Raw genomic sequence first — 11,978 nt, 5'->3', positions numbered from 1 at the left:
ATGAGGATCGATGTAAGTTGATTAATTTAGAGACGTTAACCAAGCGGCGGATAAATTAGCGCAGGCTGTTTATATTCCATCTGATCACCGGCCGTATAGATTGTTGCTATCTGCTAGAGAACTTGTACTTCCATGCACCTGTGCGAAATCTCCGGAATCGAGTCCTCTTGTGGGTTCCTGCTCATCGTACTCAGTAGGGGAAGTGGGGGCATAGTGGTCACCCTAAGGAATATGCCCATTTCCAGCGTCCACATACCGCTTCAATTCCCGTTTTTCGGAGAATAGTATAATTCAACTCATTGTTGTTCAAGATAGCATCCGGCTTTTACTATAAAAATTCAAAATAGTACATTTTTCATCATTAGAAAAAAAGGTGAAAATCGAACTTCTTTTAGCTTGGAGGTAAAGTGGTCACTCGCACATATCAAGCTAAATGGGATATATTGGTGCGTTTTTTCATCCAAATATGTTCAAATCATACTTGATATAGTAGGTACACGGATGAAATAAGCTTGGCCTATTCGCCTAGAGTCTCAATTGATTTTTCTCATGCATACAAAAATGTAGTAAGAAACACATAATGTTCCGCATAATAAAGCTTCGTTGCATATTTTTGCAGGGTCAATGCCACAAAAGAAACCTCTTCAAAAGCAGTATGTGACGAGGTATATCAGCTTCAGTAAACAGAACATTGTAAGTGAATAACACCTATGACCACTTTGCCACCAAACACGAAAGAAATCTCTATGCTAATTAATCGCTGATATTGTACAAAATATATTTTCACCTCTCCTAGAATAGGTGAACAGTTGTCCAAACTGATGATTTGTCCAACATATAAGATTGAATATACTAAATTTCACGTGAAATTCCGTAGATACCATGCGCACAGAACTACGGCCCAATGGCTATCGAGAAAGCAATTTTTGTTTTATTCATATTTTGACATTTTGACAGCTCTACTGAAGTACAGGGTGACTCAAAAGTCATTAAATTCTTCAAACATAAGGTGACTATCAATACGGTTTCAATAGTCAATACTACCAAACAAACAGGTGACCACTTTGCCCCCACTACCTCTACGCATATTTCAAGCCTCTGATTGCTAGCAGCAGGTTATTCAACGAAGTGGTAGACGAATTTGACTTCAATATTGCAAAAAATACCTTTAGAAATAGAATAAGACAAATATGATAGTTAAGTCTGTACTACTTCTAAAGTCGAAGACGATACGAAATAAATTAAATTAAATTAAATGTAATTTCTTTGAGAATTATTCGCTAAAATTAAACTAGATATCTGTTCAGAATATGTGAACAGTCTTCCGAACTGATGATTTGTCGAAGATATCATATCGAATAAATTAAATTTTACGATAAATTCCTTAAATACGAAGTGCACAAAACTACGGCCGAATGACTACCAAGAGAGCGCATTTTGATTTTATTTATGGTTTAACATGCGTTCTACTAAAGTACAGGGTGACTCGAATGTCATAAAACTCTTCAAACATAAGGTGACTATCAATACAGCATCAATAGGTAATATTGATACTACCAAATAAGCAACTGACCACTTGAACCCCACTGATTACTTTTCTCCCACACACGTGCAATAATAAGTCTGAAAACATCGGTAAGCTCGAAGCTTGATAAAATTGCATATTGCAGATTATGTGAATGAATCCGTCGCGAGGCAATGATAATTCACCGCATTAAATCGAAAAATATATAAATGTAGGATGATATGCTATTTTTCCAATTGATTTATTTATAAAACACTAAGGCTGGTAACAGTAGATTTGTTGGTGTAAATTTTATATTGACACGTTATCACCATGAGACGGAATGCAAAGAAAAAACGAACAAAGGTAAAATATTTGGTTCCATAACAAATCTTAGAAATTCAACCGCTTAGCATATTAAATTATCTAAAAGGAATGCACATTTTCAGAATGATTTATTGAAGGATTGTTGTTATCACAGATTTACACATTAAAGTTTTACCATCTCATTACTATATTCGCATTCTAATTCAGCCGAATTCGATGCAGAAATTATGCTGAAGGTTTGCACAGATCCGTCCCATGTAACATTTAATCACATTTCACGATTACAGCATTTGCAAGATGACCTATGCGCCAGCATGCATCCTCTGGCCATTTTCGATAAGGACCGCCTTTAAAAGAAGCAGCCGATACGGGATGCACCAACAGTTGTTCTCGAAAAGGTAATCGGAAACGTAACTGGCGAAACACGGACAGTGCAACAGTGCGGTGCGATGAAGCTGTGGATATCCTGTAAGTTTACTTGGAACCACGATCAGCATTGGCATGCGTGAGTTTAATTTTTTTTCTTCAATGTTCCCTCCTCCTAGTTCTTGCCTTGGTGGCAGTTGTGCATTCTGAACCGCTGAAGAACTTCTTCCATGGAGTCGGCCCGAACGAATATGTATACCACTATGAGCTAGATGTTAGGACAGGGGTATTGGAGGCGAAAGTTGGTTCACAGTATGAACTGCAGGCTTCCATTCACATTCGACCAGGTAAATTGGGAGAAAACTAACTGTGCAATTCACTTCATAACACAACACTTTCCGGTAGATCCTTCTGGAAATGGTACCTTCGTGTATGTGGTTGATCCCAAGGTGTATGTTTACACTGGGCCGCTATATCCTGCTGGGGAAGTGTACGCCAAAACACCCAAGGCTAAAACATTTGTGCCAATCGTGAAGGAAGCTGAAGTTATAAAATTGCCATTCTATGTCACCTACGACAAGTATGGAATGGTTCAAGAAGTGTTCACGATGCCAGATGATACTCAATGGAGTGTAAATATTAAGAAAGGAATCGCTGCCATTATCCAACTACCCGTCGATAGAGTTCCAGTGCAGAAATACGTTAAGCCGACTGTTTTTTTCAAACTCGAAAATAGTGTCTACGGTAAAATTAACGTAACATACGACGTGGAAACAATAGACGGACACGTAGTCGTTACTAAGACTCCGGATTATGCGAAAATCGAACACAAGCCGTACTACGTTTTTAGCAACATTGAAGTGGGAAAAGTATACAACGATTGGACCATTTGGAATGCTTCCTATCCCGAGTCAAAGTATATAATGAGTACAGACAAAGAAGGAGTCAAAGTGTTCAAGGTTCACACTGAAAATATCAAAACCATCCAGCCTTCCGTGTCTATGGGACAAGTTCAGTACGTGTCCACCCAACAAATACTCACCTTTGAGAAAGATATGGTGCCTTCAAGCGCTTTGGACTTCTCCAAATTTGTGGTACGTTCAGAAAAATTCTAACAGTTATCTATGATGGTTAGCATTTCATTCTTCCAACAGGTCTACAATCCAGTTACCTATGTTCCTGCGAAAACTATCGAAACCACGTATTTCCCTTGTTTGTCTGTGATCCCACATGCCGCAGATATTGTCGTCATTGGTCCCAAGCTACAAGACATGCTCTATGAGGCCGTTCAATATCTTCAGGTGAGCATCAAATTCTTTAGCCTTTGTAATTTTACGAAAACTTCATTCGATCCTAGGATAACCCGATCACCCACGTAGAAACAGACACGAAACACGGCCTAGTTATTACTCGAATTATCGAGCTGCTCAAACCATTAACCGTAGATAATTACGAACAAATCTACACTTTGTTAACCAAAACAACTACACCCAAGGATATTGCCGCTTTGGATGTTTTCTACAAAGTGATTCCAATGGTTGGAACCAAGTACTCCGTAGTGTTCATTAAAAATTTAGTGAAAAGCCACAAGATAAAGGAGATCGTGGCTACAACCATGCTATTTTCCACCGGACTGAACGTACGTTATCCGACTGTTGAGCTACTCAAAGAAGTTGAAGAACTGTACCATCTTGAGGATGAAGCCAAACCAGAAGTCGCTCATGCTGCTATCCTCACCTTTGGCTCACTAGTATACAAAACATTCAAACAAGACGTTCATTCGCCTGTTCTGCAGCAATACATCAAGGTATACTACAAGAACCTCAAGGAAGCTAAAACATTCGAAGAACAGCTAGTGTGGCTACATGGACTGAAAAACATTGAGATCGGATCTGTCTATGAGTTGATCGCGCCAATTGGGAAGGCAGAACAAGTTTTGAACCTACCATATGATCGTCATCTTAGGATTCATGCTATCTACTCCTTGGAGAAGATTCTGAAGCACAACTACAGTCTGCTGTTCGAAACAGTCTACCCCGTATTCATTGATGATACCCTTCCGCTCGACCTTCGAGTAGCCGCACTGAAGGTGCTGCTGTCTACCGAAGATGTGAAATACTTCTCGAAAATAGCGGCCATTATGAAGAACGAGAAGAATCCCCAGCTTTATTCCTTCTTCATCACAACGGTGAAGCACATTGCTGAGTCGTGCATTCACGAACATGATGACTACTGGCAGTATGTCAAACAAACGGCAAAAGTTTACAAACACATCGATCCGTCCGTCGAAACCCAGGCTTTCTACTATGACTATGTCGATAAGAAACACTACTTTGGAGCATCCATCTATGGCAATTTAGTTGCCGATAACAAACACAACAAAGTTAATCAGCTCTACATAAACTTCAGTCCGTACGTCATGGATCGCACAATTGATCTGTATTCGGTTTACGTCAAATTCGAAGGTGTCCAAAACCCACTAACTATGCTTTGGCCCAAGCTGTTCAACATTGAACCGAAGACCGCGAAAGAGCCAGTCATCAAGAACTACGAGAAAGAACCTATCCACGTCGAATTCACTCTGATGGCCAATGGAAAGGTAGTCTACACCAAATATTTCGACGAGGAGACCATCAAACAGTTCTACAGCTACACTTATCTTACCATATTGACAACAATGAAGTATCAATTCACATCGGTTCTGAGTCTTGCCGATGTCGAAGTATTCTCACCGACGCTGGATGGTGTGCAAACCAAAACAGATGTCGAGCTGCCTCTTGTATCTCAGTTCAAATATGACATCGTTGCACCGGCCGCTAAAAACCCTCAGGAGATGACATTCTCAATTCACAGCTACTTCCGCCTGTGGTTGCATGGTTTCTACGGAATCTCCGTATACAATCCGTTTGCATCAACGTGGCAGGGAACTCGCCGTGTACAAGCCCTCGATCTCAACATACCGATCAACCTCGATGTAGTATTCAACTTCCAGCAGAACTCCCTGAAAATTGTATGGACAAAGAGCACCAATGAAGTACAGAATGTGGTTGGCTTCAAGACCCACGTTAAAACTCAAATTTATGCTAAGCCAGATTCAGAGGTTGACTATCTAAAGGATACATGCCCAGCTTGCCAGCAAGTTCTAACGACAATTGTGTCGCCCTCGTACAAGAAGAAAGACATTGTACTCTTCGAACAACACTCGAAGTACACTGGGCTACACCTGTATCTCTCCGTGTATGATATCGAAATGTTGCCACATGTGAAATATCCCAAATCACTGACAGATATCTTTGTAAATGATGTCTTCTATGAAGTGCCCGAAGTTTCCTTCCAAAAAATGCTGATGGCCTGCTACACCTGGATTTACACAACCTTGCTCCCACCTCAGTACTCCACGTACGGAGTAGTAGGCTACATTAATCCATGTAAAATATATCCCACCGACAAGGTGGAGATTACCTTCAAGGTCAACACCGAAGACGTGACTCATGCACTGTGGACAACTCCCAGTTATCAGCAGTATGTGAAGATGTCTGCCATATTCAAGAACGATAAGGGCGTCGAGCTGAACCATTGGGATGTTAACATTCATTACACCAACGAGTACGGCATCTACTTTAAGAAATTGAACGTGCAAATCACTCGCAAGACACCGGGAGAGAAGAACCTGAATGTGTGCCTGGATTGGGTGAAAGACGTTGAAACGGATGTGGTTGATGGCAAAATGAATTACTACCACGGTTACTCGTACGACCACAAGTGCGTGAAGGACGACATGGTTCTGTCGGTCAGCTGGACCGGTGGTTATTCGAGCGCTCAGAAAAATTACACCAAAACGCCGGTTTACCCCTACAAGGAATGTGTCAAACATTACGTCGAAGAGCACACTCCAATTCCGGTGACCTACGAGTGTTGCGAGGCGTACACCACTGTTCGGAAGTACATCTACAACGTAGACTATCAAAATGTTCTACCCGTGTATGAAGAATGGATGAAGCCGGTTTGGTTCTGGGTGCTGCAGGTACTGCCGGTGTATTATGACGTTGAGCCACACCATCATGTGCCCGTTGGGGGATTCGTTGTCGATGTAGAGTATCCTTTGATGTGGGAGGAGTATCCTATCGTGAACTTCGTTGTAACATCTCCCAAAGAAAGTCTTGTGTTCGAACATGTTCAATACTACGACTGGGTGTGGCTACTTCAGCCCGACAATGTTGTATTCACCAAGTATGTACGCCACGTCGTATGCCGAGGAACACGGTATGATAATGAGTTATTACTTTCAGGTACTTCGATTTAATGAAATCGGTTGGATATGTCCATAAATGTGTAGTGAATCCAGTATTGAACTACACAGGCTTCAATTATATTGAAAGCCAGGATCCGGTTTACAACGAGTGGACTCTGTATGCATCCGATCATCCAACCAGCTACAGTTGGGCAGTGTACGTGAAGAAAACTGATAAGAACTATGTCGTGAGTTTCAAATTATACCAATTAATGGCATTGTATTGAGTTTTCAAACTTGAATTCACAGGCTCTCAAGATGGTACTGAACGATCGTGCTGTCGTAGTTCAACCAGTACTCGACAAGTCCGTTGAAGCGACCGGTTTAATGAAATATACGTTCACTATCGATAGCCACATCATGGAGGCCATCAAGACCGGAGTCGTTCCCGGGGTGTATCCGCTCAAATACTACCAGGTCTACGACACGGTAGTATTCGTCGTTCCAAACGTGTCCCTCTACGTTGTCTACGATGGACACCAGGTGATCGTGGAGACGGTGAAATCAGACAAGTATCACTATTACGGAAAATGTTACGTGTAATCTATTTTTGATATAACTGATAATTGATAAAACTTTTAAGACATAAATAAATAGAGTAAACTCTCCAGGTATTCGACGTAGCGTTCTGTTCTTAGTTATTTTCATGATTTTCTTCTGCAGGTTGACAGGCACTCTCACATCTTTTGGCAGCAAAGCTCGAAATTGAGTGGGACGTCTATCATTATTGGTTTGTAATCTTAAGCCTGATGAGTAAATCAAAGTGCAGACTTACTGAGAAAAAATCACCTTCATTGTCGGATTAAATCTACTTTCTCCGACAGTATAATACAGAGAGCGCAAGGAATCTGGTTGTAGAGTCAACGGTGGTTGTTTGATTTTGCACCTGCACAACACATTCCTGATGCCAATAGTGTAGTTATATTGAAAAGCAGCGCACTTCTTCATACTCGACGATTAGCGTTAAATGCAGTTTGACCCTGAAGATCGTGATTGTGCAGTTGTCTCAACCATTCAACAGCTGCATGTGCTTCTCGCTTCTCCTGTGTTGTTCTGCATTTATTCACGTCAATGATAATTTCAAGGCTCACAGTTTCAGCGTGTGTGCCATTGAAACAACGTCTGCAACCAAGCAAAACTTCACTGATACCTTAGTCCTTGGGAGCGGACTATGAATAAGATTGATCTTTGGATCATTTGGTCACTTCAATAATAAAAATATGTCATAATGTGTTTTTCATCCTTCAAAAATCAAACCGTTTTATTTATGATTTCATGAACTTTTCGGCTCAAAATAACATGAAAACGTGAGTAACGCTTGCATTAAGAAACTCATATATAAAACGAAAACTACGATTGTGTTTATCATCATCGATTAGGCAGTATATCAGTAAATATGGCAAATGCTCGGCGTCAACCGTCTGCGATTTATTGGCGTAGACCAGAGATTTCATATAGTCCCTCAAAACATGATCCAACGGTGTTAAACCGCATGATCTTAGAAGCCAATGAACGGGTCTGTAACGCGAAATTATTCGTTCACTGAACCTTTCTGTCAATAAACCCAAGCGTGACAAGCGTGGTGTCCCAATGTCTTGTTTAAGACACAGCTCCTCCACATTTTATCCTGTTCATTTTATAGCAGCAGTCAAAGTAGGGGTATCTGAAAACTTTTGACAGCAAATTGTTTGGAAAACTTTTATCTTTTATCAACTTTGAAAAAGTTGTGCAGAATAGAAAATTATTAACATTACATTAAAAATCCGGCGTGGTCGGTTGCTAAAATCGTGAATTCCCTGAAAATGGCTAAATCGACCATGTATGATGTGCTGCAACATTTCCGTAAACGTACATCTATTGATGGAATCGATCAGAGGATACTTCCTAGCGGAACTTACGACCGTGAAAAAGGGGTCGATTATATCGAAAAATACCTCAATCTTTCCAATTGATCCCAATACCGCCCAATCGAAAAATATTGGGCATTTGTCAATCAGAAATTAAAAAAGGGTGTCAAAGGGCTTCCCGATGCTGCAGACATAAAAATTGTGGAATAAAATGGCCTGATACTGATACTGATACTTCGATGGAGGATATCCGAAGGAATTTATGAAAATTCATCAAAACTGTAACGGAATATTTTTTTCAATATTTGTTCAAATAAATAATCTGAATTTATATATATAAAAAAAAGGATTTCTGTCTGTCTGTCTGATTCTTATGGACTCGGAAACTACTGAACCGATCGACATGAATATTAGTATGTAGAGGTTTTTGGGGCCAGGGAAGGTTTTCATGACAGTTTGAGACCCCTCCCCCCTCTCTAAGGAGGGGGCTGCCATACAAATTTATACATTACTCGAGAATTAATCAAGCAAATGAAACGAAATTTGGCATGTGGAGGTTTTAGGGTGCAATAAATGATTCTATGGTGGCTAGATACTCCTCCCCCCTCTCTTAGGGTGTTCTGCAATACAAATGAAACACAAATCTCTACATTACTCGAGAATTAATCAAGCAAATGAAACCAAATTAAGCATATGGAGGTTTTAGGGTGCAACAAATGTTCCTATGGTGATTAGACACTCCATCCCCCTCTCTTAGGGGGGCCGCCATACAAATGAAACACAAATATCTGCATTACTCGCGAATTGATCAAGCAAACGAAACCAAATTAGGTATATGAAGGTTTAAGGGTGCAATAAATGTTTTTTACGGTGGTTAGATACTTCTCCCCCTCTCTTAGAGGGAGCTGCCTTGCAAATGGAACACCATTTTTACTCGAGAAATAATCTGAATCTATATATATATATATATATATATATATATATATATATATATATATATATATATATATATATATATATATATATATATATATAAAAATAAGGATTTCTGCCTGTCTGTCTGTCTGTCTGATTCTTATGGACTCGGAAACTACTGAACCGATCGACATGAAAATTGGTATGTAGAGGTTTTTGGGGCCGGGGAAGGTTTTCATGACAGTTTGAGACCCCTCCCCCCTCTCTAAGGAGGGGGCTGCCATACAAATTTCTACATTACTCGAGAATTAATCAAGCAAATGAAACGAAATTTGGCATGTGGAGGTTTTAGGGTGCAATAAATGATTCTATGGTGGCTAGATACTCCTCCCCCCTCTCTTAGGGGGTTCTGCCATACAAATGAAACACAAATCTCTGCATTACTCGAGAATTAATCAAGCAAATGAAACCAAATTAAGCATATGGAGGTTTTAGGGTGCAACAAATGTTCCTATGGTGGTTAGACACTCCATCCCCCTCTCTTAGGGGGGGCCGCCATAATACAGGCGCCATTCAGCCGCCTGCATTACTCGAGAATTAATCAAGCAAACAATACCAAATTGAGTATATGGAGGTTTTAGGGTGCAATAAATGATTCTATGGTGGATAGATACTCCAGCCCCCTCTCTAAGGGGGAGATGTCATACACGTAGCATAACTCGAAAACTAATCAAGAAAATGCCAAATTTGGCATGCGAAGGTTTTAGGGGACACAAAACGTTTCTATGATGAATTCTATGACACTTCCCCTCTCCCCCTCTCTAAGTGGTGAAGAGGGGAGGGGTCTGTCTTTATTGTATCATATTTTCTGTATCAAACATTTATTCCATGTAACGGAGAAACATGTTATTTGCAAGTGGTTGAAAAATCTTGAACGAGAATTGTGCCTGAAAATAATCTGATATTATAATGACGAGTTTTTGTAGAAGTACTAGGAATTTTATAGTAAAAGGTAAATTCAACGGGGTCGATGAGAAGATCAATCAATGAACAGAAAACGTGAATGTTTGAAGGTATTTATAGCAAAAAATAAATTTTGGGCGGGACGAAGTTTGCCGGATCAGCTAGTTTTGATATTAAAACATTTTTTTGTACCTTCAAACAACATCCCGAGATACAACCGGTTTGGCTGGATTCCGGATTCTAAAGCTTTATTATTTGCATCATTTTTATTAATACTTCTTAGTTGAGATTTCTTATGTCAATACGCCTTGAATATTTTCTGAGTGGTAAGCTCCAGAATACGCTCCACAGTGCAAGTCGAAAAAATTTCTATTCCGACTGATCAGCAACATCTGATAATAGTAAGTAGTCATTTATGGTCATATGCATTTGACCATAGTGACTAGAGAGACGTTTCGTTTTTCCTAAAACCAGAAAATGGAAGGAATTTCAAATCAAATGTTGGATTTCTCCGCATCAGAAGATTTTTCCCTTTGTTCATTGAAGTAACGAAAAGTAACTCATATTGAAACATTGTAATGACTAAACTTTTTATGATAGATTTCAAATCCAACCATGGCCTTTCATTGACTGCATGTAGTTTTTTTTCAAAATCACACTAATTCGTTTGTCGTTGGAACATATATTTTAGAAATTTCTGTACTTGAAAATACATATTAATCTGTTATTTTTGATGAATAAAATGTGGTACGTTTTATTATAATGATTTAGTGGAGGAAATTGTACTGAAATATATGATATTAGATTTTTCAGTCGTAGTGGAACAAGTCACTAAATAATATTTATAGGTTCAGTCCGAGTGGACCAAGAACACATAGCCAGTCCGAAAACTCTCTGAGGTCAATCAAAGAGTTTTTTTTGTAATAATATCAATATCAATGACTTTGCTAAAGAGTAACTAGAAGCTGTATAAAAACAAATGGGGAGAAAGATTGGAAGCTACTAAATCTACACAGCTTCAAACTTTGAATTCGATTTACTCGAAATTGTAATTTTGTTACATAGCCCGATCTGAATGAACACCGCCCATTTGAAAGTCTAACCAATGCATTTCTTGTCATCTGATTCGGTTTCGTTTTAAAATATACATTCTAAGCTTATGATCATGAAGGGTGAGTACGAAACTTATGGTCATAGTGTCAAATGCCAGCAATTATTTCTTCATTTTATCATCATAATCATCACCATAAAAATTATCATCAGAATCGATTGACATTTGACCTCAAGTCTGAACCAGGGAGAAAATCGGAAGCAAAGGATTCATGATTACCACATGAATTGAAACTCTTCACATAGTTTGTCAGCTTCCTAAAGAATCGTGTAAACATATGCAATTAAACAATTTCAAGCAACAGAAAAAACCATAGCGTGAGTAAATCGTTCACTATAAATACATAATTTTTCTCTCAAGCATGTCCAGAAATAAACTTGTCGTATCATAAGATGTTACATATTAACACAATAATCTCCCACGCTTCATCCACGCTAACAAAAATAACCTGTCCCACAGTTGTTCACCTTCGCAACATTAAAACGAAAATCTTGTTTCATGTTCACCGTTCTGCTTTGCTGATAAGCAGAGGACAATTTCAGATGCAATGCGAGCCGTGCATAGTTATCGGAGCAGTCGTGGCCGAGCGGTTAAGGCGTCTGACTAGAAATCAGATTCCCTCTGGGAGCGTAGGTTCGAATCCTACCGACTGCG

General features: G+C 39.5%; 1 protein-coding gene and 1 non-coding gene across 2 annotated transcripts; both read left to right on the top strand.

Annotated features, from left to right (window-relative positions):
* Positions 1 to 2,198: 2,198 nt before the first annotated feature.
* LOC129779166 (uncharacterized) lies at positions 2,199 to 7,107 on the top strand. Its single transcript, XM_055786454.1, has 7 exons — positions 2,199 to 2,299; positions 2,377 to 2,544; positions 2,603 to 3,291; positions 3,352 to 3,498; positions 3,555 to 6,427; positions 6,487 to 6,676; positions 6,738 to 7,107. Exons 1-7 carry the CDS (start codon positions 2,281 to 2,283, stop codon positions 7,029 to 7,031), a joined length of 4,380 nt encoding a protein of 1,459 aa, XP_055642429.1. The 5' UTR covers positions 2,199 to 2,280; the 3' UTR covers positions 7,032 to 7,107.
* Positions 7,108 to 11,896: 4,789 nt separating this feature from the next.
* Positions 11,897 to 11,978, top strand: Trnas-aga (transfer RNA serine (anticodon AGA)). The gene has a single exon. It is a non-coding gene; the product is annotated as a tRNA-Ser (tRNA).

The sequence above is a fragment of the Toxorhynchites rutilus genome, chromosome 3 (genome assembly GCF_029784135.1).
Source record: "Toxorhynchites rutilus septentrionalis strain SRP chromosome 3, ASM2978413v1, whole genome shotgun sequence".
Classification (NCBI taxonomy): Eukaryota; Metazoa; Arthropoda; class Insecta; order Diptera; family Culicidae; genus Toxorhynchites; species Toxorhynchites rutilus.
The sequence above is the reverse complement of the archived record's forward strand: the minus strand, read 5'-3'. Positions and strand labels throughout refer to the sequence as shown.